The 27692-nt window shown below is 45.1% G+C and overlaps 1 protein-coding gene across 2 annotated transcripts in view; it reads right to left on the reverse strand.

Moving 5' to 3' along the window:
* Positions 1-16748, reverse strand: part of ROCK1 (Rho associated coiled-coil containing protein kinase 1) — a 228886-nt gene extending 212138 nt beyond the window's left edge. Inside the window, exon 1 of one of the 2 annotated variants that reach the window (XM_073631444.1) lies at positions 16207-16748. In XM_073631444.1, the coding sequence (XP_073487545.1) occupies positions 16207-16299 (93 nt within the window). In that variant the 5' untranslated portion in view covers positions 16300-16748. The remainder of the gene's footprint in view (positions 1-16206) is intronic. The other variant, XM_073631445.1, reaches the window with a different exon arrangement.
* Between the last annotated feature and the right edge of the window lie 10944 nt (positions 16749-27692).

The following is a 27692-nucleotide window of genomic DNA, read 5'->3' on the forward strand; positions in this document are numbered from 1 at the left end:
TGATGACAATTACAGGCCTCTCTCATCTTTTTAAGTGGGAGAACTTACACAATTGGTGGCTGACGAAATACTTTTTTTGTATATATATATATATATATATATATATATATATATATATATATATATATATATACACACATACACACACACACACACATATATATATATATAAAAAAGCTTTAGGATCACTTTAAGCCTATTCAAAATTAATAGACTCAAAACGCACAACATGTGGTGCAAATTTGCCCCTATGGAGATTGTTATTTTTAAATCCTGGGAGAAAGGTGGCAAACGTCCTCTCCTGGTTCAAACCACAGAAAATCCTCAAAGGGAGACAGCAGGGAGGTTACTGGAGCCACAGTACTATTGCAGTTGAATCGATCCCAGATCTGTAGCATGGCGAAGGCAATAAAGGTCCAGCTATAGATAACCCTTGTTGTGTGCTTGGAATCCATGGTGCTCCTGCTAGATTTCGGCCAGCTATCATGTTTTCAAACGTCACCCTAAATGTATCTGTTGCATTGTGATTCCAGTTCAAAATAAGTGCTAAGGCCATCACTTTATAGTAGAGGTTAACATCACGAAATCCCAGGCCTCCATTCACTTTGTGCAAAAGGATATAAGCTATCCTAGGTTTTTGGTCTCGCCCAACAAATGCAGTAAGCAATCTCTGTAAATAGCTGCGGGAGCCCCATCGGGACACTGTACAAAAGGCAATTGATCCTGGGAAGGATTTTCATTTTAATTATGTTTATCTTGCCCAGCCATGCCAGCAAGGGCTTTCCTACAACCACAGGGTTTTTTTTTTTCTTTATCTAGGAGTAAACAGGTTGTGAATCCAGGGATAAGAGAATACACAGGAAAAAAAAAAAAAAAAAAGAAGAGAACCTTCCTTCCATGTAAATAGGAAGGCCTGCTTTAAAGTAGAGGTGCAGTCAGGAGAGATTTTTTTCCTCCGGTATGGCATAGTTCATTGGAAGTTAGAGAGGTGGCCGAATCACCTTAGTTCAGCAAGAGTGATGTTTGGATAGGAAATTTAAACAAGATATCAATGGCATATGCTGATAGTTTATACTCCCTTGAGCCAATCTGGATTCCCCTGATGTTCGAATTTTTCCAAATTTTCCTAAGAAGGGGTTCTAAAACTAAAGCCAACAATGGTAGAGATAAAGGGCACCCCCTTGCCTGGTGCCCTTGCAAATGGGAAAGGAATGCGACAAGACCGCACTGACTTTATTCTTGCCTCTGGATTGTGGTATAGGAATAGTATTCAGCCCAACATTCTGTCCCCCAGACTCTTTACAGTTTCCTCCAGAAATAGCCCAGTTGTCAGTCAAACTAGCTCAGCACTGAAAGCTGAAAAATATCCGGGTAATTAAGTGATATAACAGGCTGATACTCAAGTGGTTAAAGTAAATATTGGACTGAAGAGTAGCCTAAAAATTCATCAGTAGCACTGGAACCTGATCTATCTGGCTTCCATGGTAAGGGAAAAGGATGCATCTTCTGCTCCACTCTGCAATACAATACTCAAAGCCTGAATGACTTATAACCAAGCAGGAGCACTTTTGAGTAGAGTTGTTGGGTGCCCTAAGCCTACTCAGAGAATTACGGAATTTGCACAGAATCTGCCTAAAGCTCCACATACACATATAGTAAAAAAAATGTCACCCTTACACTTGGACCTCATGCAAACATAGCTGTTCAGAGAAGTTTAGATGCAAAAGTCAGAACACACTAAAAACGAATTCAGGAGAGGAACTTTTGGGCAGAAAAATGCCTGAGCATTTTTCATTTCAATGGCCAAAATAAAACATGAAATAAACATCAAAGTGTTGGATGCACCTAAGTGCAAAAATGCAGCTGAGGAGCGTTTTGAATCGGATTTTCTCCTGCTAAGAGATAAAGTATTTAGAAAAGCCACAGTGTGTGTAAAGCCTTATTTAAAGCCCTACCCCAAACAATTTGATTTCGAAATTTTAGAGTGGGGAAGACATAAAATTTCCAACTATGCCCCCTTTTCCCATCTCTTAGACACCAGTAAAAAGAAATGGGAGGAATGGTTGTCAAGGTACAGGAAGGCACAAACAATAGCATTATTATAAGTTCTAACCCTACCCCACTCTACTAAAAATGTGTATCCTTCCCCATTTAAGAGATTTGTGAGCACTTCCTATTCCAGCCACATTGGAGAAGACATTTCCAGGACAGGGACAGCAATTAAGGCTGGGTTCACACAATGTGCAGAGCAACTCACAGCAGGGGGACCTGAAACAGAGCCAAAGATGCACAAGACCCTTCAGCTGTGCGCTCCACGGGTGCCCCACAAATGTGTGAACCGGCACTATTGAGAGCTGGTCACATTCTCCTGTCATGCAAACTGGATGTGGGGAAATGCATAACTGTGAACCCAGCCTAAAAAGACTTGAAGACCTCTTCACACGGTTGTATACAGCCAAGAAAAAGCCCCAGACACAGTTTGCATCCAGGGCCACTTATCTGTTTCCAAGCACATAAAACCGCTTAATGTGCACTTGCATGTTAACCATCACACTACGCCTTGGTTACCTGTCATCCTATTGCTAAAATTGTGCAGACTTGGAAACTGCAGCTGTCCGCATCAACCTGTGCAATCTGACACAAATACACTCATTATTGGTGGCGTATAGCTCTACATGGCAGTGTGAATGAGGCCTAAAGCTGGACATACATTATAAAATGTTGTGATTCAGTTTCCTATAAATGTGTTTCTATGTCGTGCAAGGGCCTGCCTGATTGCATACAAATTGAAAGTGTTTAGGTTTGAACTCATATTATATGGTTTTGGCAAGTCTAAGGGAAAACAGTATAATGCATGGCCAGCCTAACTCTTCCACACTTTATCCAAAACAAAATAAGTATGGGCTAGAATTGGACCTTAAAATATGTTTTTATTACATTCTTTCTTTATAAGTGGAGCAGACTGGGCTAGGTAGCAGGGATCCTAACACATGCTACTTCTAAATTAAGAGATTTGCTGGAATAGAATTTGAGACATACTTTAAAAAAAGGTTAAGACTTTACATGGATCTACCCAAAGTAAGAATTTTATTTCTTGGAAAAAAAAAAATATATATAACGCACAAAACAAACATAACTCCCTACTTTCTCCCTCGCTGACCCAGCATGTGGTTTAACCATTGAGAGACAACACTAGAAAAAGAAAACGAGCCCATCCTATCCTAAACTATAATACAGCTCAAAAATAAATGACTATTACTCTTAGCAGAGACAAAATTAGGAGGTGACCGAATCATGTTCTAACTGAACTTTAACAAGCCATTTTGAGGACTTCCAAAATATTTCTTTAGTAACTTAGCAATCTCTCACACACCCCATATGGTGAATCTTAAGCACTCGTTTGTTTCTATAATAATAACCATGGGAATGCGACTCTTCCACAATGTCTCATTTGAAGTGATAGTGTCCATGCATAAAAACAAGTTTTTCAGATTACTGAGAGTGGTGTAAATCAAACTTCAACATTTTCCCTTTCACACTAATCTACTTCCTATTTCAGTGGAGACAGATGCCTCATTGTTGTATGTCTTGAAGATATTTTACTCTGCATGTTAATGTACCTTAAAGACAATAAACAAAGCATTATGAAGAACACTTCAAGGCAGGGCTTGTGGGATTTATATTAACATATCACAACCATGCAAAGAGATTTTGTGTGTAATGGCAATAAGGCCCATGTTTGACAACATAACTGGAGCCTTATGGCAATTCCTAGAGTCTGCTCTTGGATACAAGAATTACATTTCAAAGTCTTCTCAATGTAACAAAGGCAGAAACATAAAAGCAAGTGCAAGTGTCCAGGTTGCATTTAGACAACATGATAAAAAAAGGGTAATGATACGGAATGCAGCTTATTCTCTTATAATAAAAAAGCATCTAATATTTCTTCATAAATTTAGACCATTCACATGAGGTGGATCCGCTCAGCGGAGTCCGCCAGCTCAGCAGGAGATCTCTCCGTTGATCTCCGTTAAGCAGGCAGATGACAGGTCCGTCTCTGCTCAGTGAGCGGGGAGGGGCCTGTCAGAGCGCTGCTGGTTCCTATGGAGGGATCGGACGAAAAAAGGCAGCATGTCAGTTTTCATTAGATCCCATCCGATCCGCCAGGACGGATGCGAATATTTAGCGGATCGGATGTCAGCGGACATGGTCACCGCTGACATCCGTCACTCCATAGACCTGCATGGAGCATCCGTTCAGGTCCGCCCAAAAACCTGACAGGCGGACCTGAACGGTCCATCGTGTGAAAGGGGCTTTACAAGGGAGGGAGGGTGTGGTTTTCTATATGCTTTGTTCACACCATACAAGTGCCTTGGTGTGCGCTGTAGAAAAATGCAGCATGTCTGCACACAAGACGCTGTTGTGTAAAGAGTTAAAAGAAGTGTGTCTAACTTTAAATAAAGTTTATAAAAAAAAAAAAAAAAAAAAAACACACACAAACAGTCAACACTGCCAAACATTGTAAGGCATTGCAGCAAGCATTCACAACACGCACCATCATGAACGTGTTGTCATAACATGCACCAGCTGGTGTGAATGGGGCCCTTACATGACAAAACTGACACCACTTAACAGCTCAAATGCAGGAGATCCCTGTCAAAAGACAAAGAAACCCCAGTTGGAAGTGAACAGGGCAAATAGACAGCTGGTAACCACATCCCTCTACCTTGAAGCTTAGCCTTTTCCTCAGCCACAACTTGCTCTCCTCTGAATGTTTTGATCTGATTAGCACCACTGTGAGAAGAACAAGTGCGCATCCGTGATCCCTCTAAATGGCCATCAAATTGACCACAGAGCCACTCTGACTGGTGTGGTATTAGTTAGAAAGCGGTTGTTAAGTATCTATACCAGACGCTATAACATTTACGCAAACCAAATACACACTTCTTGGGAATTTTTTTTTTTTTTTACTAAAGATAAATAAAATACATTGTGGCCCAAATGCATAAAGAAATTAGATTTTTTTACATTTTTATTAGATGTAATATGGCAGAAGAAAACATTTTTATTAAGATACTAGTACATCTCTGTCCCTTCCCTTGGGTTTTAATCGGATGCGCTAATTTATCTATTGTAGAAGCTTGGTGTATTCGGGCGTTTGGAAATGTTGCCAGCAAGCCCATGTCTTCCTATATGTGGTGGAGGAGTCATGGGCTTGGTGTACAAGGTCTTCCATTGCAGCTATTTTATTCACTCTCTTAATCCAATCTGCTATTGTAGGCAGGTGGGGGAATTTCCAATGAACTGGGATACACAATTTCACGGCATTAAGGAGATGTAGGGCTATAGACCGATGGTATGTTTTCATAGGTAATGTGGAGTGGTGGAGAAGTACTTGGGCTGGTCTGAAGTCTATTTGGAGCATTGTAATTTGGGTCGTAAGGCGGTGGATATCTGTACAGAATTTTAAGATCGAGAGATATTCCCACCAGGTGTGAAGAAGCGAACTTTCCTTGGTATGGCATCTCCAACAAGTGGGTGGAATTGCAGGGTTCAGTTTGTGTAGTGTGTGTGTAGTGTGTGTGTAGTGTGTGTGTGTGGGGGGGGTACCATCTGGGAGAATAGTTTAAAACCAACCAGGAAGCAAAAAATGTTTGTGGCAATTTTACAGGGACCGTTTGTAGCAGGTAAAGTAATCTTGGTAGAATGGTCATTCTAATAATGGAAGTTCTACCGAACCATGAAAATAATCCTGTCGACCAAGCTTTAAGATCTTTCTGAATATTTTGGAGGATTGGGATATCGTTCTTGCTATATGTCAGATAAAAGGGCCGGTATGTGGATTCCAAGCTACTTAATTGAATTTGGTTGCCATTTGAATAGGAAATTTGTTTGAAATTGCATTTGGATCTCTTTTGTCAAAGATATATTTAGTGCTTCTGATTTAGCAAAGTTGATTTTGTAGGTTGGCCAAGGTGTTCAATATTGTTAGGTCTTTGAGAAGATTGGGTAACGTAATGTGTGGGTCTTTTAGACTCGGTTCACACAGGGGCAACTTGTCAGGTGACTTTGCCGCCTAACAAGTCGCATTCCGTACTATGGAACCGTTCTAATGGGAACGACTCAAGTCGCTCCGACTTATAAAAAGGTTCCTGTTCTACTTCGGGGCGACTTCAGGGCGACTTGCATTGACTTCTTTATAGAAGTCATTTTGCAAGCTGCTGCTGAAGTCATGTGCAGGTCGCCTAAGGCAGTCGTGCTGCAAGTTGTGCTGCCCCTGTGTGAACCAGCTCTTAGGAATAAGAGGATGTCATCCGATAGTTTCAAGAAACTATTAGATAAGCACCTGGACGACCGCAACATACAGGGATATACAATGTAATACTGACATATAATCACACACATAGGTTGGACTTGTGTCTTTTTTCAACCTCACCTACTATGCAACTATGTAACTATTTTTCTTCAAAATTTTCAATCTTTTTTCATTTATATCGCAAAAAATAAAACCCAGTGGCGATCAAACACCACCAAAAGATTAAAAAAATGACATTTAATTTGCGTACAGTGTTGCATGAGTGTGCTATTGCTAATTAAAATAGCACAGCGATGAACAGCAAACAAATGCTCTGGTCATGAAGAGGGTAAAATCCTCCAGTGGACAAGTGGTTAAGCACATAAGTGACATCACGGAACACAATGTAATATTTGAACTGTACTCTACTGAATACTAGAATACCACAATGACCCTCATGCAATCACTTTAATGTTTCCTGGGGTCAAACATGCCTTCCTCCAGTCTTCATAAGTCTTACCACACCATTCCGCCTCTTTCACATGTGTATTCCAATAACCCATAGCACATACATTGCCTTGAAAAAGTATTCAAACCCCTAGGAATTTTCTACATTTTGTCATGTTACAACCAAAAAACGTAAACGTATTTTTTGGGGGATTTTATGTGATAGACCAACAAAGTGGCAAATAATTATGAAGTCAAAGAAAAATGATAAATGGTTTTCAATTTTTTTTTACAAATAAATATCTTTAAAGTGTGCCGTGCATTTGTATTCAGCCCCCTTTACTCTGATACCCCTAACTAAAATCTAGCGGAACCTATTGCCTTCAGAAATCACCTAATTAGTAAATAGAGCCCCCCTGTGTGTCATTTAATCTCAGTATAAATACAGCTGTTCTGTGAAGCCTTCAGAGGTTTGTTGTTAGAGAACCTTAGAGAACGAACAGCATCATGAAGGCCAAGGAACACGCCAGACAGGTCAGAGATAAAGTTGTGAAGTTTAAAGCTGGGTTAGGTTATAAAAAAAAAAAATATATATATATATATATATATATATATATATATATATATATATATATATATATATATATATATATATATATATATATATATATATATATATATATATATATATCTCTCAAGCTTTGAACATCTCACGGAGCACTGTTCAATCATCCGAAAATGGAAAGAGCAGGGCACAACTGCAAACCTACCAAGACATGGCCGTCCACCTTAACTGAGAGGCCGGGCAAGGAGAGCATTAAGCAGCCAAGAGGCCCATAGTGACTCTGGAGGAGCTGCAAAGATCAGGTGGGAGAATCTGTCCACAGGACAACTATTAGTCGTGAACTCCACAAATCAGGTCTTTATGGAAGAGTGGCAAAAAGAAAGCCATTGTTCAAAGAAAACTATAAGAAGTCCCGTTTGCGGTTTGCAAAAAGCCATGTGGGGAACACAGCAAACATGTGGAAGAAGGTGCTCTGGTCAGATGAGACCAAAATTAAACTTTTTGGCTTGAAAGCAAGGGGCTATGTGTGGCAAAATACTAACACCGCACACCACCCTGAACACACCATACCCACCGTGAAACATGGTGGTGGCACCATCATGTTGTGGGGATGGTTTTCTTTAGCAGGGACAGGGAAGCTGGTCAGAGTTCATGGGAAGATGGATGGCGCAAAATACAGGGGAATCTATTGTTAGATTCTGTAAAAGACATGACTGGTGCAGAGGTTAACCTTTGAGCAGGACAACGACCCTAAACATACAGCCAGAGCTACAATGGAATGGTTTAGATCAAAACATATTTATGTTTTAGAATGGCACAGGCAAAGTTCAGACGTAAATCCAATTGAGAACCTGTGGTAAGACTTGAAAATTACTGTTAAAGCGTTTGTATGCAAAAGAAAAAAAGAAAAAAAAAAACCCACACTGTAAGGCCCCTTTCACACGGGCGGACAGTTTAGGTCCGCCTGTCTGTTTTTTTTAAGGCGGACCTGAACAACGCTCCATGCAGGTCTATGGAGCGACGGATGTCAGCGGTGACATGTCTGCTGACATCTGATCTGCTAAATTCAGAAGATGGAAACCCTATTTTCCATCCATCTGGCGGATCGGATGAAAATGGACAGGCAGTCCGTTTTCATCCAATCCCCCATAGAGGAGAGCGGAGCTCTGACACGTCCATCTCTGCACAGTGTGCAGAGACGAGCCTGTCATCCGCCGGCTCAGCGGGATCAATGGAGCGATCTCTGCTGAGCAAAGCGGAGTCTGTACACGGACACACCCATGTGAAAGGGGCCTAGGGCAAAGACATAATGAGCATCGCATACTAGCTTGTTATGAAATACTTACCTTAGAACAAAAGTGCCGGTATTGCCTCCCGGTCACCAATGAGGGAGCCGACATGTGCCCTCTGCGTTTCTCTTCCGGCACGGAGTTCTGGTTTTACGGCAGCATCCGCCGGACCTTCAGAGCACATGCACCACTGACATCAGTGGCTGCATGCAAGGGGAATATCCCCTAAACCCTACAGATTTAGGAGATATTCATTTTACCTACAGGTAAGCCTTATTATAGGCTTACCTGTAGGTAAAAATGTGAAAGCGGGGTAACAACTGCTTTAACAGGTGCTTTCCATCCAATCTGAGTGAGCTTGAGCTATTTTGCAAAGAAGAATGGGCAAAATTTTAACTCTCTAGATTTGCAAAGCTGGTAGAGACATCCCCAAAAATACTTGCAGCTGTAATTGCAGCGAAAGGTGGTTCTGCTAAGTATTGACTCAGGGGGGCTGAATACAAAATGTACGCCACACTTTTCAGATATTTGTAAAAAAAAAAAAAAAAATTGAAAACCACTTATTTTCCTTCCAGTTCACAATTATGTACCACTTTTTGTTGGTCTATCACATAAAATCCCAATAAAAGACATTTATGTTTTTGGTTGTAACATGACAAAATGTGAAAAATTTCAAGGGGTATGAATTATTTTTCAAGGTACTGTATGTACGCTTTGGAGAGTACAATGTAACGCAGCATGCAAAAGGCCAAGGATGAAGAAATACAAAAACATTTACTAAGTAATTGAGGCATCGGTACAAACCTGCATTTTGAAAAGCTCAGCAAATTTCTAACCACCTTCTCCTTCAATGGAGAAGTATGACTTACCCATGAGTTAAGAAGGCCCGACAGCTGACTCTTCCTGTTTCAGAATCAGACATCGAGTAACACATGAACACAAATGAACTGTACAGCCCCAGAGAAGATACAGTGCAGATCATTCAATGTCAAGCAGGCACAGATACACACTGCAGGAAGAACTTCAAAGGGCTCAGAGACCATTTTACTAACAATGCTCGCTCTTACAAAAAGAACACAAAACATTGTGAATAAACGCCACTGATGCATTTATCAGAAGGTAGGGCTTTTCATTATTCTCACTGTACTGGTACTTATGTGTAAACAGTGCTTTTCCTGACGAGTAGCTTCTAGGAGTGCCAGCAATTATATAGAGGGAAGACCAATGAAACTTAGGTCATCCACTGGCTGTGTAGACTACCTTGAAGTGTATCTAAACCCAAAAAACATAACACTCTATATTACCAAAACTATTGTGACACCTGCCTTTAAATGCACCTGAATTTTAATGGCATCCCAGTCTTAGTCCGTAGGGTTCAATATTGAGTTGACCCACCCTTTGCCGCTATAACAGCTTCAACTCTTCTGGGAAGGTTGTCAACAAGGTTTAGGAGTGTGTCTATGGGAATGTTTGACCATTCTTCCAGAAGCGCATTTTTGAGGTCAGGCACTGATGTTGGATGACAAGGCCTGGCTCGCAGTCTCTGCTCTATTTCATCCCAAAGGTGTTCTATTGGGTTGAGGTCAGGACTCTGTGCAGGCCAGTCAAGTTCCTCTACCCCAAACTCCCTCATCCATGTCTTTATGGACCTAGCTAAGACTGGGATGCCATTAACTGTTTAAATACTGGGCACTTCCCTCCCTTCCTGCCCAGGCCAATTTTCAGCGCTGTCACAATTTGAATGACAATTGTGCAGTCGTGCAACACTGTACCAAAGTTAAATTTTTTTTGCACACAAATAGTGATTTCTTTTGGCGGTATTCAATCACTGCTGGGTTTTTGATTTTTTTGCTAAACAAAAAAAAAAAAAAATAATACCAAAAATTTTGAAAAAATAAAGAAGTTTGTTAATTTGTCAGAACATTTTGTAAATAAGTAATTTTTTTCTCCTTCACTGATGTACGCTGATGAGGCGGCACTGATGGGCACAGCTTGGCATTACTGCTGGGCATTGTTGGGGCTGAACTGATAATCAGGGCAGTGATGAACAAAGCCCCGATTATCTGCACAGGTCTCTCCTGTGAGGGAATGCTGCTGATCGGCTCTCCTCGCCTCACACTCCGTCAGTGTGAGGCGAGGAGAGCCGACAACCGGCATTTCCTTGTTTACATGTAGTCAGCTGTGATTGGACACAGCTGATCACATGGGTAAAGAGCCACATCGTAGGCTCTTTACCGAGATCGGGGGTGTGCAGCATAGCGGGCATGCAGTGTCACTGGGACACTGCACACCTGCTGTGCTGCACACCCCCACAGGCGTGCAAGTGCCGAGACGACGTCATCCGTGAACAACGGAGGATCTCGCCCGCCATTTGTCTATACAGCAGTCAGGTGTCCCAATACTTTTGGTAATATAGAGTATAACTCCTTTGTGGTGGTTGCATTAGCTTTTTTTTTTTTTTTTTTTTTCAGTCTAAGTTACAACTGCAACTACAGAAAAAAGTCCTGTTGCTCCTGCCAGAAATTCGGTATCCAAACTGTGTACTGAACTGATATATCAAACAATGTTATCAATGCCCCCATGTCATTTTATTGGCATTCCACCTTAGGCAGGCCAAACAGTATGAATCTCGGCCATTTCAGCAGGAACCGTGAATGGGCAAAGCCGAATGTACCAAGTTGATAGACCAACTTGGATACAACCAGCATGCTGGGTTTAACCTGTGATCATCAATAACAACAATCATGGTCTTATACCAGCAGGAACGGCTTTACCCCCCCCCCACTGGGAGAAGCCAATAGCCCGGCAGGAGGGATTCCCACATAAACAATGTCTGTGTTGATGAGGGGAAAAAATAAAAAAAATAAAATCAAATAAAATTCGTTCCATGTATGGCTGGCCTTAATGGAAAGGTAATGTTTGACCTGCAAGTCTGCCCTCCCCAACTCAACCTAAAGCTGCCCATACACCCCTAGATACTTCTATTCATACGGCGGCATTCTGAAGAATTTAAAATATTTCTCCACCCATGCTAAACAGCACAGATGGATGAATTTCCCACTGCAGTTATTTTATTCTATCAGCCGGCACCAGTGGCAGTCAGTATACTTAAACAGTGGCAGCATCTGATTGCATGAAGGCACTGTTAGACCAACAATTTTCCTCCCTGCTCCAGTGCCAATAGGTCGAAATCTGCCTGGTTCATTACAAACCATCCAAAATTCACTCAAACGGTCAGCTTTACCTAGAGCTATCCCCCCATCCCACCCCACAACAATTGATGTTTGGTTCAACAAACTTATGCTCGGAGAAATATGGAAACTGTCTGCTAACACCCTCCAGAAAATGCTACTTACCTGGTTGTCTCTGGCATCAGTATTTTGAAAACCCTTTCTGTCTCCAATAAATTAGTCAGACACCCAAACAACAACTTTTCAGGAGGTCAGAAATGACAGTCTCCAAATATTGCTCAGTACAAGCTTCATTTAACCCTTTGCTGGCAGATGCACATAGTATGTATACATGATCTTTCCAAACAACACAAGGATAAAGCTGGTTATCCATTGTGCATACGGATACATAGTTTCCATGTTACCTAAGTGTCAGAATTGTTGCAAATAGTCAACTGCCCTCTCTGCCAGTTCTAAACCTGTTCAGGCAATCCTACTTAGAAATAACAATGATCTTCACAGGCTTATAGTGAAATACTTCCCTATTTTTCTCTAAGAGGACAATATTTAATCTCCAAGTAATTGGCAGGAATACCATTGAATTGTTATACTGTGAAAAACCGCCAATGTGTAAATAGCAACATGTCAAGCTAGCAGCATTGTTCCCAGCACAAACCCCATGCCAAGTCAAGTGGCTGCCTCCATTATAGCTTACTTATCACTAAGTACATGTCAAACTCCCATCCGATGTCACTGCTGTCACCTTCTGGCTTATCACTGCCCTGTCATTGCCAGTGGCCCCATAACTACAAACATACACAGGATAGATAAGATTGAAGCAGCAATGCAAAACAAACCAGGTAGGAAAAAAAAAAAAAAAAAGTCAAGGATATAAATGACTACAGGTTCACTTACAAATCAGAACACTCCTTATTTTCATAAAAGTGACAGTTATTTTCAACTGAATACAATGAGATTTGTAAATAAGGGACCACTTTAGAAGGCATATTCGGGTAACTGCATGTGGTTAACACCTGTAAAAAAAGTATTTAGTATATGAATTTATTTTTATTTTAAAGGCCATATTTACATGCAAACCAACCTGTCTAGCAAAAGTGACAGTTCAATGGTTAGGACAAGCCATCTAACACTGGTCAGCTTTTAATCGTATGGTTACAACCCTTTATCCAAAAGAAAAAGAAAAAAAACTTTCTAGAACTTTTAAATAGGCGTTTTCTACAACAAGTCTATTTTGTTTGTCACTTAGACACCTTTCAAACTGGGGTGTTTTTCAGGCGCTTTTGTGCTAAAAATAGCGCCTACCTGCAGCCCCAGTGTGAGAGCCAGAGTGCTTTCATACTGGGGTGGTGAGCTTGCAGGACTTTAGAAAAAGTCCTGCAAGCAGCATCTTTCGGGCGGTGCGGGAGCAGTGTGTACATTGCTCCACCACCGCCCCTGCCATATAAATCAACCCCCCCTCTTAGCAAGCTTACCAGAAAGCGGTCATTGTATTGGACCAAATAACATGCCCCTTGTACACATGAGGCTGCAGAGCAGGGAACACCTGGGCCACAGATGACTGGCCCAGTCAAGTGACAGCTTCCTGGCCCGATTGGACTAAGATCTGTACACACCTGAGCTCATCCATGGTGCTGAGTTAACTAGTATCTCTCTATATGGACCATACATCACACTACAACAAGGTCCCAATCACACCCGAGCAACGCGAGATGCTTTCCCAGGAACGCGCAAGCACTCGACACCAGATTTCCAATTCTATGGGTCCTATTCACATCTGGATGATGAGCTTCACTTGTCATGCCAAAAAGTACCAGAGCTTCATTGGGGAAGGCAAGTTTTTGGCTCCATAGAGCTTAATAGAGGCACACAAAAAATGTTGCACCTAACAGCTGTAAAGCTGTCTTCTAGTAACCTGCTTTTATTTAGCCTAAACAAAAATGCTTATGCCTCATAAATGCATCAAAAATGGGTGTACAAACATATGTAAAAAAAAATAACTGAAAACAAACAAAGAAGCTGATGGTCAAGTGTGAACCTGGCCCAAATGCTATAATTTAGAATTAGTACATCAGAACAATATGAGCCCAGAATACATAGACATGGACTCATCCATGTGTCGGGACCCACTCAGCAGGAGGCCATTCTTATTCTTTAAGCATAGCTGCAGGGAAAACGTATTTGTAGTCCTGATGTCATTATGGCCCAGGCCAAACAGCTGGAGGCCGTGAACCAGGAAGGAAGAGCGGGTGAAAATGGAAGCGCCGGGGGAGCCCCGTTTGCAGGTAAGTGTCATGCAGTGCATACTAGAACATTATGTCAAAAACCTGCAGAGGACCAATTTCTTTATTTTTTTTTTTTTTGGTGGTTTCCTACCACTTTAAAGATCATCATACAACCTGATTGCACAATATCCTTAAAGCTGACCATGCAATCTCCAAAAGCCATACACTACAACCACTGATGGCGAACCTTGGCACCCCAGATGTTTTAAAATTACATTTTCCATGATGTTCATGCACTCTGCAGTGTGGTTCAGTATCATGAGAAATGTCATTCCAAAACATCTGGGGTGCCAAGGTTTGCCAAAACTGCACTATACAATCTGACTGTGCAGTCTACTTTAGATTTTTCCAAAACTGTAGGATGACAAACCTAATCAACCTAGTTTATTATACCAAGGCAGGCCTTTGCACTACATAGTTGATGGCAGATGTAGTATGATGTATGGCTAACTTTAGGGTTCATAAAGACTGGGCTAAGAAAGGCCACTTTTACAGGTGTTTGCCATTTTTTTCAGCCTGCATAACACCTCTACACTAGCCTATGTGTTTAGGCACATTAGAAAAGGCTGAAGAAAAAAAAAAAAACACATTCAAAGCGCAGAGGTGCGAAAAAACATCCAACACACCTAAACGCATGTAAACGGAGTGAGTGTTAATACATACCATTGACTAGAAGAGATTAATAATGTGGCCGATAAAATCCATTAACATTCAAACGTTTGACACAACTAAATGCATGTGCAATACTCAGCTTTAGGCGCATTTTTTAAGCCGCTTTTCTCCTCCCTGGTGAAAAGTATCCAGAGGGGCTAAACAGACATCCTGTGTGTATGAGGCCTTAGGCCCCGTTCACATTTGCCTATTTGCTTCTAGATGGCACCACAAACATGGTGTGATTTTGTCACAACTGTCACCCTGCAATTGTGACTAACTCCTTGGCCCTGGTGTTGTGTCAAATTAGCCAACTCATCAGAAACTCCAACCACGTCACTTCCGGTTTCCTTAAACCATCAGTAAGTGGAGATTTTGACAAATTGCTGTTTGGACACAACACTGGCAACTGAATACAGTCCAGTGCACGATATTATGAGCGGAGAATGTTACTCCGCTCTGATACTAGCCAACAAAATGGCCGCCTCCGAGGCAGCGACAATGTTATCCTCATTAGCCACTGTGCTGTCAAAACAGCTAAATCTTCCTGTACTGTTACCTGTACTGTTACTGTTGACCGTAATCGGTTGCTGGTGTTGTGTCCAAACAGCAAATTCATCAAAATCTCCAATTACTGATGATTTAAAGAAACCAGAAGTGACGTGGTTGGAGTTTCTGACAAGTTGGCTAATGTGACACTACACGGCCACACGCTAATATACAACCTCTCGACGGCCGGGCCTTGGCGCCAAGCTGCCGCATATCTGCGTGCATTAGTGCAAATAGCTTTGTGCCATTAACGTGTGCCCCCGGCTGGTAACGGGAAATTTTCCGATCATGTGACCGCTGTGACAGCTAATCATGGTGGTCCCATGACCTTAAGCCCCTCCCAGCCCCACCTCCCAGCAAGTAAAACCCCTTAAAGGGGCTGGCAGGGGGTTAAAAATTGCGTGAAGCTTGTCACCCAAAAAGGAGCAGGAGCTCTGAGCAAACAACGCTCATAGGGCAGCCCATTAAAGTGAATGGACTGCCCTATGCATGACACGAGGAATTGCATGAAAATCGCCCACACAAAAATCACAAGCAGGAATGCCAGTTCCCGCTACGCAAATGTGCCTTAAAGAGATCGTACAATCAGAACGTGTAGTTAGCCAGAGTACCGCTTCACACCAGAATGCGTTGCGGGAAACCCTGTTCCGAACCACATTCCAAATGCACTGGGTTTGCGATCTGCTACGGGTATCAATAGATCCCCCGACACCCCAAACGCAGTGCATTTACCTGCATGCGATCCAGTTGCAGTGCATTTATAAAAGTAGTGCATGCGCTATGTGGGTGCGATCCAGTGCAATGTCATATGATTCAAATGAAGGAGCTGAAAAATCACATAACACTGAATGACACTCTGATCGAGAACTGAGGGGGATTGTATGGTGTATTGTCAGCCTTGTGATGTGCAGGGTGATGGTGCTGACAGGACACTCACCAGCAGGCAGTCGGTGTTGACCTCAGACTTGGGGTCCCGTAACAAGACGTCGATCTTGGTGTAGCGGGAGTCGAAGCTCTCCCCGGTAGACATGATGATGAGTGTTGGTGACCCCGGATACTAGAAGCGGCTCCTCCCGTCCCCCTTCCTCCTCCTCCTAGCGGACGGCTCAGGTGTGCGGCGGAGTTCCGTCTCCCCTCACCGCCTGTACAGCACTGGATTGGGCCCCGGCATCCTCCCCATGGGCCCCCGGACACATAGACACACACAGGCCCGTCCCTCCACTCCCAGCCCCCGGGGTGATGATGGCGGCGCTCCGGAAGACAGGTCCTTCTCCACCTCACAGATAAGCGCCGGACCGCCCCGTCATGTCTTTTCCACACACACAGCTCTGTCCTCCCTTCCTCCTCCCGGGCTCACACACGGCGGCGAAGACGGACAGACAGCTCAAGCTCCTCCTGCCTCCTCACCAATCCTCAACAAACATGTCCGCCTTCCTGTTCAAACACTGTGCGGGACGGTACGGAGGGGAGACAGTGCGCCTGCGCTGGGGAAGGCGGGAGGGGGCAGGCAGAGTGAAGAGGACCTGTACGCAACACTGAGGAGCGAAGGAGGGGGCGGGGTCAGGCCGGGCGAAGAGGACCTGTGCACAACACTGAGGAGGGAGGGGGTAGAGCAGACCGGGTGAAGAAAACCCGTTCACAAGACTAATGAAGGAAGGAGGGGGCGGAGCAGGCCGGGTGAAGAGGACCTGTGCACAGCACTGAGGGAGGGGGCGGGGTCAGGCTGGGTGAAGAGGACTGGAGTGAGGGGGCGGGGTCAGGCCAGGTGAAGAAGACCTGTGCACAACACTAAGAAGGGGGCGGAGCAGGCCAGGTGAAGAGGACCTGTGCACAACACTGAGGAGGGAGGGGGCGGAGCAGGCGGGTGAAGAAAACCTGTGCACAACACTGAGGAGGGAGGGGGCAGGGGCAGGCCAGGTGAAGAGGACCAGAGGGAGGGGGCAGGCCGGGTAATGAGGACCTGTGCACAACACTGAGGGTGGGGGCGGGGTCAGGCCGGGCGAAGAGGACCTGTGCACAACACTGAGGAGGGAGGGAGGGGGCAGAGAAGGCCAGGTGAAGAGGACCAGAGGGAGGGGGCAGAGAAGGCCGGGTGAAGAGGACCTGTGCACAACACTGAGGAGGGAGGGGGTAGAGAAGGCTGGGTGAAGAGGACCTGTGCACAACACTGAGGAGGGAGGGGGTAGAGAAGGCTGGGTGAAGAGGACCTGTGCACAACACTGAGGAGGGGGCAGGGTCAGGCCGGGTGAAGAGGACCAAAGGGAAGGGGCGGGGTCAGGTCGGGTGAAGAGGACCGAAGGGAAGGGGCGGGGTCAGGTCAGGTGAAGAGGACCTGTGCACAACACTAAGGAGGGGGAGAGCAAACCAGGTGAAGAGGACCTGTGCACAACACTGAGGAGGGAGGGGGTGGAGAAGGCCAGGTGAAGAGGACCTGTGCACAGCACTGAGGAGGGAGGGAGGGAGGGGGCGGAGAAGGCCGGGTGAAGAGGACCTGTGCATAACACTGGGGAGGGAGGGAGGGGGTGGAGCAGGCCGGGTGAAGAGGACCTGTGCACAACACTGAGGAGGGAGGGGGCGGAGAAGGCCGGGTGAAGAGGACCTGTGCACAACACTGAGGAGGGAGGGAGGGGGCGGAGAAGGCCAGGCGAAGAGGACCTGTGCACAACACTGAGGAGGGAGGGAGGGGGCGGAGAAGGCCGGGTGAAGAGGACCTGTGCATAACACTGAGGAGGGAGGGGGTGGAGCAGGCTGGGTGAAGAGGACCTGTGCACAACACTGAGGAGGGTGGGAGGGGTTGGAGCAGGCTGGGTGAAGAGGACCTGTGCACAACACTGAGGAGGGTGGGAGGGGGTGGAGCAGGCCGGGTGAAGAGGACCTGTGCACAACACTGAGGAGGGAGGGAGCGGAGAACGCCGGGTGAAGAGGGCCTGTGCACAATACTGAGGAGGGTGGGAGGGGGTGGAGCAGGCCGGGTGAAGAGGGCCTGTGCACAACACTGAGGAGGGAGGGGGGGGGGCGGAGAAGGCCGGGTGAAGAGGACCTGTGCATAACACCGAGGAGGGAGGGAGGGGGTGGAGCAGGCTGGGTGAAGAGGACCTGTGCACAACACTGAGGAGGGTGGGAGGGGTTGGAGCAGGCTGGGTGAAGAGGACCTGTGCACAACACTGAGGAGGGTGGGAGGGGGTGGAGCAGGCCGGGTGAAGAGGACCTGTGCACAACACTGAGGAGGGAGGGAGCGGAGAACGCCGGGTGAAGAGGGCCTGTGCACAATACTGAGGAGGGTGGGAGGGGGTGGAGCAGGCCGGGTGAAGAGGGCCTGTGCACAACACTGAGGAGGGAGGGGGGGGGGCGGAGAAGGCCGGGTGAAGAGGACCTGTGCATAACACCGAGGAGGGAGGGAGGGGGTGGAGCAGGCTGGGTGAAGAGGACCTGTGCACAACACTGAGGAGGGTGGGAGGGGTTGGAGCAGGCTGGGTGAAGAGGACCTGTGCACAACACTGAGGAGGGTGGGAGGGGGTGGAGCAGGCCGGGTGAAGAGGACCTGTGCACAACACTGAGGAGGGAGGGAGCGGAGAACGCCGGGTGAAGAGGACCTGTGCATAACACTGAGGAGGGTGGGAGGGGTTGGAGCAGGCTGGGTGAAGAGGACCTGTGCACAACACTGAGGAGGGTGGGAGGGGTTGGAGCAGGCTGGGTGAAGAGGACCTGTGCACAACACTGAGGAGGGTGGGAGGGGTTGGAGCAGGCTGGGTGAAGAGGACCTGTGCACAACACTGAGGAGGGTGGGAGGGGGTGGAGCAGGCCGGGTGAAGAGGACCTGTGCACAACACTGAGGAGGGAGGGAGCGGAGAACGCCGGGTGAAGAGGGCCTGTGCACAATACTGAGGAGGGTGGGAGGGGGTGGAGCAGGCCGGGTGAAGAGGACCTGTGCACAACACTGAGGAGGGAGGGGGGGGTTGAGCAGGCCGGGTGAAGAGGACCTGTGCACAACACTGAGGAGGGAGGGAGGGGGTGGAGCAGGCCGGGTGAAGAGGACCTGTGCATAACACTGAGGAGGGAGGGAGGGGGTGGAGCAGGCCGGGTGAAGAGGACCTGTGCACAACACTGAGGAGGGAGGGAGGGGGTGGAGCAGGCCGGGTGAAGAGGACCTGTGCACAACACTGAGGAGGGAGGGAGGGGGTGGAGCAGGCCGGGTGAAGAGGACCTGTGCACAACACTGAGGAGGGAGGGAGGGGGCGGAGAAGGCCGGGTGAAGAGGACCTGTGCACAACACTGAGGAGGGGGTGGAGAAGGCCGGGTGAAGAGGACCTGTGCACAACACTGAGGAGGGAGGGGGTGGAGCAGGCTGGATGTAGAGGACCTGTGCACAACACCGAGGAGGGAGGGCGGGGGCGGAGCAGGCTGGTTGAAGATTAGAGTGGAAGACAGGGTTTGATAATAAAGTTGGCAGTACCTCCACCATAACATTAACTATATATATATAGATGCACACCAGGCAGGAGATAATACAAGTTTTATATGAGAAAATATCAATAATAGAACATATATCCAATGTACAGACAGGTATTATCAGCAAAGGGGCAGATAAGAGTGGAACTGTGCACATATACAAGGATATATGTTTATTAACCACTTGCCTAAAAGGCACTTACACCCCCTTCCTGCCCAGGCCATTTTTCAGCTTTCAGCGCTGTCGTACTTTGAATGACAATGACAAAAGTTCTACACTGTACCCAAAATGAAACTTTTATCATTTTCTTTACACAAATATAGCTTTCTTTTGGTGGTATTTAATCACTGCTGGGTCTTTTATTTTTTACTAAAAAAAAAAAAAAGACCAAAAAATTTGAAAAATACATTTTTTTTACTTATGCCGCGTACACACGAGCGGACTTTACGGCAGACTTTGCCCGGCGGACTGGATTTCGTCAGACAATTCGATCGTGTGTGGGCTCCAGCGGACTCTGTTTTCTCAAAAGTTGGACGGACTTAAATTTGAAACATGTTTTAAATCAATCTGTCGAAATCGAGTCCGATCGAAAAGTCCGCTCGTCTGTATGCTAGTTCGACGGACAGCTATTGGCTACTGGCTATGAACTTCCTTGTTTTAGTCCGGTCGTACGTCATCACATACGAATTCGACGGACTTTGGTGGATTGTGTGTAGGCAAGTCCGTCCATTCAGAAAGTCCGTCGTAAAGTCCGTGGAAAAGTCCGCCGGGCAAAGTTGGCCGTAAAGTCCGCTCGTGTGTACGCGGCATTAGTTTCTGTCAGTAAATTTTTTATTTAAGTAATTTTTCTCCTTCACTGATGTACGCTAATGAGGCGGCACTGATTTGGTGGCACTGATGAGGAGGCACTAATATGCCGCACTTATGGCCACTGATATGTGGCATAGATGTGCACTGATGGGCACTAATAGATGGCACTGATAGGCGGCACGGATAGGCGGTACTGATGGGCGGCACTGACGGGCATTGATGGACAGCAGTGATAGGCTTTGATGGGCAGCACTGATAGGCGGGACTGATAGCCAGCACTGACTGGCATCACTAATGGGCACTCAGTGTTTGAGAGCTCACTCCTGTGATGGTGAACAGTAACAGCTAGGCATCTCTTAGCAATGTCCTTAGCAGAGTCCTGGAGTATTCCAGTCTGGCTTTATGAGGTACGTAGTAATAACCTCCTATGCTTAGGTGTGGTGCTGAGGATATGTAACACTTTTCTGTTTGTCTGGCTAGTAAATATGATGCAGAAGGTCTTGCTGACCTCACATAACTGGGCGTCCTCGTATGTACTACAAACAACAACAAAAAGGGCACACTGACCTAGTGCATTATAAAAATAACAATTTATTAGGAATATAAAAGAAAAGTATTCTACTCACAAACACATGACATGCATTGTCATATAAAACGATGCAGACAAGAATGCCTCCAGGTCCACGGTACTCAGCCAGTGGTGTGGAAAGTCTTCATAGGGTTCTCAAGGTAATCTTCATTGGCTTTTTTTTTTAACTCACCTCTGAATGGCTGTTGCTAGGGGGTCCCTCGTAGTCTGCCTCCTTTAGTGCCTGGGCTGGTGACATCACTTCCCCTCGGCGCAGGAAAGGTTCAGCTCTGCCCCCTCCCTCTTGTCAATCATGTGGGACACATTACAGGTCCCAGATGACTGAGCGGCCAATCATTTTAGCTCGCGCGTGCGCAGTGGGTGCCAGCTGTGAAACCACAGCCGGGCGCCCACAGTTGCAATGCCGGCGCCGCCGAACAGAGGGGGAGACGAGCGGGGCTTCTATCCCCCGCATCGCTGGACCCTGGGACAGGTAAGTGTCCAATTATTAAAAGTAAGCAGCTGCAGTATTTGTAGCTGCTGACTTTTAATTTTTTTTAAAAAATGGGAACTCCTCTTTAAGTATAAATATTGTAACAATTTGTCAATGGAATAGACTTTTGTGTAAGTGAGGAAAGTTTAACCACTTAAACACTAAACCTTTTTCTGACATTTGTTGGTTTCAAGTTAAAATTATTTTTTTTTGCTAGAAAATTACTTAGAACCCCCAAACATTATATATATTTTTTTAGTAGACACCCTAGAGAATAAAATGGTGGTTGTTACAATATTTTATGTCACACTGTATTTGCGCAGCAGTCTTTCAAATGCAATTTTTTTGGAAAAAATTACTTTAATGAATTAAAAAAAAAAACACTAACCAGTAAAGTTACTGCAAATTTTTTTGTATAATGTGAAAGATTTTACGTCGCGAGAATCGTGAGAGAATCGTGATCTTTTTTTTCTAAGCAAAAAAATCGTGATTCTCATTTTGGCCAGAATCGTGCAACTCTACTGTGCAGGTTAGGTGCACTTTACTGCATGGATCATGTATTATCTTCCACAGTCCAGTTCCTTGGTAAGGTTGCCCAAGACCGAAATATGCCCTGCCTTTCCCTGCCTGAGTAAGCTAGCTATCACTTCTATGCATAGTAGGCATCCATAGCATTTCTGCCTCTGTACTGCAGTACTGTATAGGGTTGTTGCAAAGCAATTTAGGTGATCACTAACTGCTCTGTTATTGTGGTGACACCTGCTGGGCATACCTTGAAAAAGCTTTCTACTCAGAGTAATTGTAGAAGAGTTTTGTACCGAGTTAACCATTGATCAATGCAGAAAGTTTGTCGTTTACGTGATACCTTTTATTGGCTAACTAAAGTTGGTAAAAATGTAAAACTCCTCAGGACCTTTTTTAATATATACACTGTATATCTGTATATTGAATCCAGAGATTTATAGGAGGCAAGTAGATCTATAATATCAAATCCAGATTACTGTTAGTAAATCATATACAGCCATTATGTTTTCTTAACATGCTTTTTACACCAACTTCTATGCCCTTTGAAACCTTAAAAAAATTTCTAAGGGTAGCACCCTGGTCCTAAACAGGGCTGCTAACAAATCTAGTTGTGCTAGGTGGTAACTAGCTTGGCTAATTGGTAGGTTGATCCACTGATTCCTGTCCTATGTCTGGAGTTTGGGGTAGTCTCTCTCTTCTGTCAATAGGTGGCACTGTTGCTTTTGGCATTAGAATGATGGATTACCATAAATTCAGGTAATGGGTAACTAGGTTGTCTCAGCCAATCAGCAGGAGTTTCTTTAACCGCTGTGTATGCTGGGATAGGCTATTTATTTGGGAGGAGTCATGTGATCGGGTTTCTTCTGGTGGGTCAGGTGATCGGGGTGCTGCGGCCTGCGTGGGTGTGTGTAGAGAAGCTCCTGGTTGCTAGGCCTGAAGCCTGAGGCCTATCCAGGAGGCATGCTGGTTGCTAGTTCCACTTAAGGCCTATCCAGCAGTTCAGGGTTCCGCAAAGAAGGAGCAGCCAAGGTTAAGCCTGAAAGCTGGGGCGGAATCGTCATGTGTTAGAGGCTCGGCCTTAGGGGAGCCTGATCGTTGTCTGAGGTAAAGGAGAAGCAGTTGCCACAAAGGGACGATCACTCCTGTTACCGGAGGCAAGTTCAGATAGGATGCAGTTCTGAAGGAGTACCAGAGAAGACGCTTCACTAGCCAGGGACAGTAAAGTGGTGGAAAAGCTTCAGTAGAGACTCATCCAGGAAAGTAGCTGTGAGTCAAGCTTGAAGGTGTTATACAAGAAAGCTACACAATTTAAGGCAAAAATAAAAGAAGGTGAGCACTGTACCGAGTGCCTAATGAGTGAATGAATACATGAATGAGAACTCTAGGGAGAAGAAGACAATAATGAGGTTAATGGGGCATAAGAACGAGGTAGATACCCCTGAAAAACGTATTTTATGTTCCTTAACCGCTTGCCGATCACGTAAGGCTTATATGCAGTAGCAAGAAAGGCTTTAACACCCAGTCGCCACACATTTGCATCCATGGGGGCTGACAGCCTTCTCCCAGCACATTGACTGAGCTGTCACTAACAGCTTTAGGTCAAGGCTACTGATCAGGATCCTGTGGAATAGGCTCCTGATAATGTGACCACTGTGAGAGCCAATCACTGAAGTCCCATGATACAGAAGCCACACTGCTTCGCAGGCATTGAGGCCCAATTAAAGAGCCTCTAGAAGGTAGTGTGAAAATGGTAATCCAGGCTATTGCTAACCCAGGACAAAGTTGTAATGACGAAATGCGTCGGAAAGTGGCTGTATGGCAACAGGAAGTCACGTTTACGTATCACCAAAAGTAACGTTCCGTGTGTACTGACTTGTTGGTCGGGTGAGATACGATGCCCATTCTTATGTCCACCGTGACTAGGATATGCTTGGCGTCTGTTTATCATACCAATGTGCTTTTTATTTTGCCTTAGTGTATTACCATTAGGCCTCTGTGTTTTTAATAAATTATGTTTTCTTGACGTTATTGCAGTATTTGGGGTTCTTTTTCCTTTACATATTATGGATTCCTATTGGTCTTTGGATGCTTGGATCGATTGACGTGATATCCGCAACCCTGAGTGGTGCCATGCTCTTTTTGCCGAACATGAGAGTGTGAGGCAAATAGTGTCGGTGAGTGTACATCCAATTGGGGAAGTGGAGACAAGTTTTCTATCACGTGGTGTGATGTCACGTCACTTAATCAACTGACCTTTATCAAGGATTATTTATCTATTATTGGACATCATTTATTATAGACTATTTATTTTCATGTTCATTTTCCACGCACTACTATTCACTGGGTGTGTAATATATATGTGTAGTGTCCCCAATATTGTGTGTTCAGCGCCAATATTTACTGGAGGTTATTTTTGGTAGATTTTGTTTATTGCTAACTAAGCTTAAACCTGCTCCCACACTCCCTTCTAAACCCTATTTTATCTAGCCTGTGAAAGGAAGATGTGTATAATTACATATTCTGAGAGCGATGCAGTCACAAGATCCCCCCCAGCAGCTGGCTTCAGTGAAGAAGAGAGATCACCAACAACAGGTGCAGAGCCTGGGCACTGACGTCACCCATAGAATTACTATGGGGCATCCGTTGTTAGCTGTCCCGTCTCTGTACAGAAGTCGCTGCTGACAGCTAAGCATGTGACCCGACCGGATCTCTCTCAGAATAGGTAAGTATACACATTTTTCTTTCACGGGGTAGACAGAATAAGGTTAAGAAGGTGGGTGGTAGTAGATTTAAACTTAGTTAGGAATAGGCTGGACTTACACTACAAGGGGTCTCTTACCTCTTCTTGTGGAGTCCCCTGTCAGCGAGCGCTCTCTGCTCCTCCTTTCCTCCAGCTGTGTGCTAAAAGGGCAGGCACGCTCAGGAGCTGGGCTTTGTGCATCCATAGACACACACAGTGCAGCTAGGCCCCTGCCTCACAGAATTTAACTGACAGCAGCAGGAACCAATGGATCCTGCTGCTGTCAGAGTCTTCTGTGAGACCAGGAAAAGGGAGCAGCACTGCTGCAGAGAGGGCAGCGCTGGATCGTTAGAGGAGTCAGTTAAGCATTTAGGGGGGCAGAGGCGGTTAGAATAAGCAGTAGAACATGTGTTACCTTTAAACAAGGAATGACTTAAAGTGGATGTAAAGGCACAAGGTTTTTTACCTTCATGCATTCTATGCATGAAGATAAAAAAACACCTGTGTGCAGCAGATCCCCCAGCCCCCCTAATACTTACCTGAGCCCCCTCTTAATCTAGTGATGTCCACAAGCACCTTGCCTCTCCGGGGACTCACACTGCTAAATGGCTTTGCTGTCAATCAGGAGACGGAGAGGGCAGGGGTGAACGGCGGCTCTGTGTGTGAATAGGCACACAGAGCCGTGGGTCGGGAGCATGCCTGCTTGGGTGCCCCTAGAGCAAGCTGCTTGCTGCAGGGGCACCCGGCAAGAGGGAGGAGCCAGGAGCACCATGGGGGACCCGAGAAGAGGAGGACCTGGGCTACTCTGTGCAAAACCACCGCACAGAGCAAGTAAGTATAACATGTTTGTTTAAAAAAAAAAAAAAAAACGCTTTATTCCACGTACACACGGGCAGACTTTACAGCAGACTTGGTCCGGTGGACCGAACTCCGTTGGACAATTCGATCGTGTGTGGGCTCCAGCTGACTTTTTTTCCCCAAAAGTTTGACGGACCTAGAAATGAAACATGTTTCAAATCTTTCCGACGGACTCGAGTTCGGCCGAAAAGCCCGCTCGTCTCTATGCTAGTCCGACGGACAAAAAACGACGCTAGGGCAGCTATTGGCTACTGGCTGTGAACTTCCTTATTTTAGTCCGGTCGTATGTCATCACGTACGAATCCGTCGGACTTTGTTGATCATGTGTAGGCAAGTCCGTTCATTCGAAAGTCCCACCGTACCTAGTCCATCGAAAAGTCCGCCCGTGTGTACGTGGCATTAGTGTCACTTTAAGGTTAAAAAAAATGTTCTGATTTTAGAACCACTTTAACTATGGCATGTCTGTTTCGAAAGTAGAAAACAAAACTGTTCTAGGTTGTGATAAAATAATAATGAATGGGTCAAAATGCTGATTTAAAAGAAATAAAGATTTTTTTATTGGATTGTATAATTTTTTGGACAAAATAGTTATTCCATAATTACGCAATAATTTGGAGTGGTTTGAAGAGAAAACTATCATGAGATAAAAAAACAAAAGTAGTTAAAATAAGTCATGCAGCTCAGTGAACTGACCTTCATATTCCTTAAGACATAACATGTGGCTTTGGTATTAATTTTAATCTCGGTATTCTGTTTCCACAAAGATTACTTTGTTTTGTCGTAGTGGAGTGTATCTCCTGAATGGTTGTGACTAAACATATGGCTGTATGCTGTGGTTGAGATTGCAGAAGTCACATTTCCTGTGATTCAGTTTATGTGGTTTAGAAAATGCTTTGCCTAACAATTGCTGCTAAAGTAGTACAGAATAAAATGTATATATATATATCACTATGTAGAAAAAAAAAGTCCTCCCTAAATAGAAAAGCGAAGTGTGCTGGAAAGACTGATTTTCCTAGATCAAATATTTAATCAACTCATAATTAGTCAATTTTTGTACAACCAACCAACAAAACAAATTACCTGAATTTATTGATTTTTATATAACATTTCTTTCAATGTTTTCTAACAGAGACAGTGGCATTGATTTACTAAAGGGGTAGATAATGTTCATTTAGCAAAGTAAATATTTGTTTACCGTCGTAAAAAAAATATTAATCTATGTACCAAACATGTGCTAGGCAAAAACCTTTTTTGCAATCCCCCTACATTTAAAGTATAAGGCCCCTTTCACACGGGACGGATCCGTGTTGATCTTCCCTGTGTTTATCCGCTGCTCAGCGGGGATCGCTCCGCTTTCCCCAGCTGAGCAGGCAGATGACAGGGCGGGACCCGCACACTGTGCAGGGACTGCCCTGTCAGATCTCCGCTCTCCCCTATGGGGGATCGGAGGAACACGGACCGTCTGTCCGTGTTCCTCCGATCCGCTCTGCAGACGGATAGAAAAATAGGATTTTCTTCCGTCCGCAGAATCGGACGAGAGCGGAGCCGGACAACATCGGGTGTTAGCGGATGTACATCCGCTGACACCCGCTATCCCATAGGGATGCATGTATGTCCGTATTTCATCCGAAAACGGATGGATGAAATACGGACATACTGTCCGCATGTGTGAAAGGGGCCTAAGTAATCTCAAAACTTTTTTTGTTTTGTTTTGGATAGAGTCGATAGGGATTAGAACATCTGTAAGTTTTTATTGCTGTCTGTGACCCCATTAAGGAGATTCACCCTTTCTATTTGTCCTATTTACCATTATCATTGAAAGTGAAAGTAAAAGAAAATCCAAAATTTTGTGTTGTCTCCAGAAAAGTAATAAAGGGGAAATCTTCCAATGGGGACACTAGTTCTGGGAACCCGGGGGGCCCCAAGGAATTCCCTTAATTTGCAGGGATTTCCTCTCGCTTCCAGTTTGGTGATGGGAC

The sequence above is a fragment of the Aquarana catesbeiana genome, linkage group LG05, assembly GCF_042186555.1.
Source record: "Aquarana catesbeiana isolate 2022-GZ linkage group LG05, ASM4218655v1, whole genome shotgun sequence".
Classification (NCBI taxonomy): Eukaryota; Metazoa; Chordata; class Amphibia; order Anura; family Ranidae; genus Aquarana; species Aquarana catesbeiana.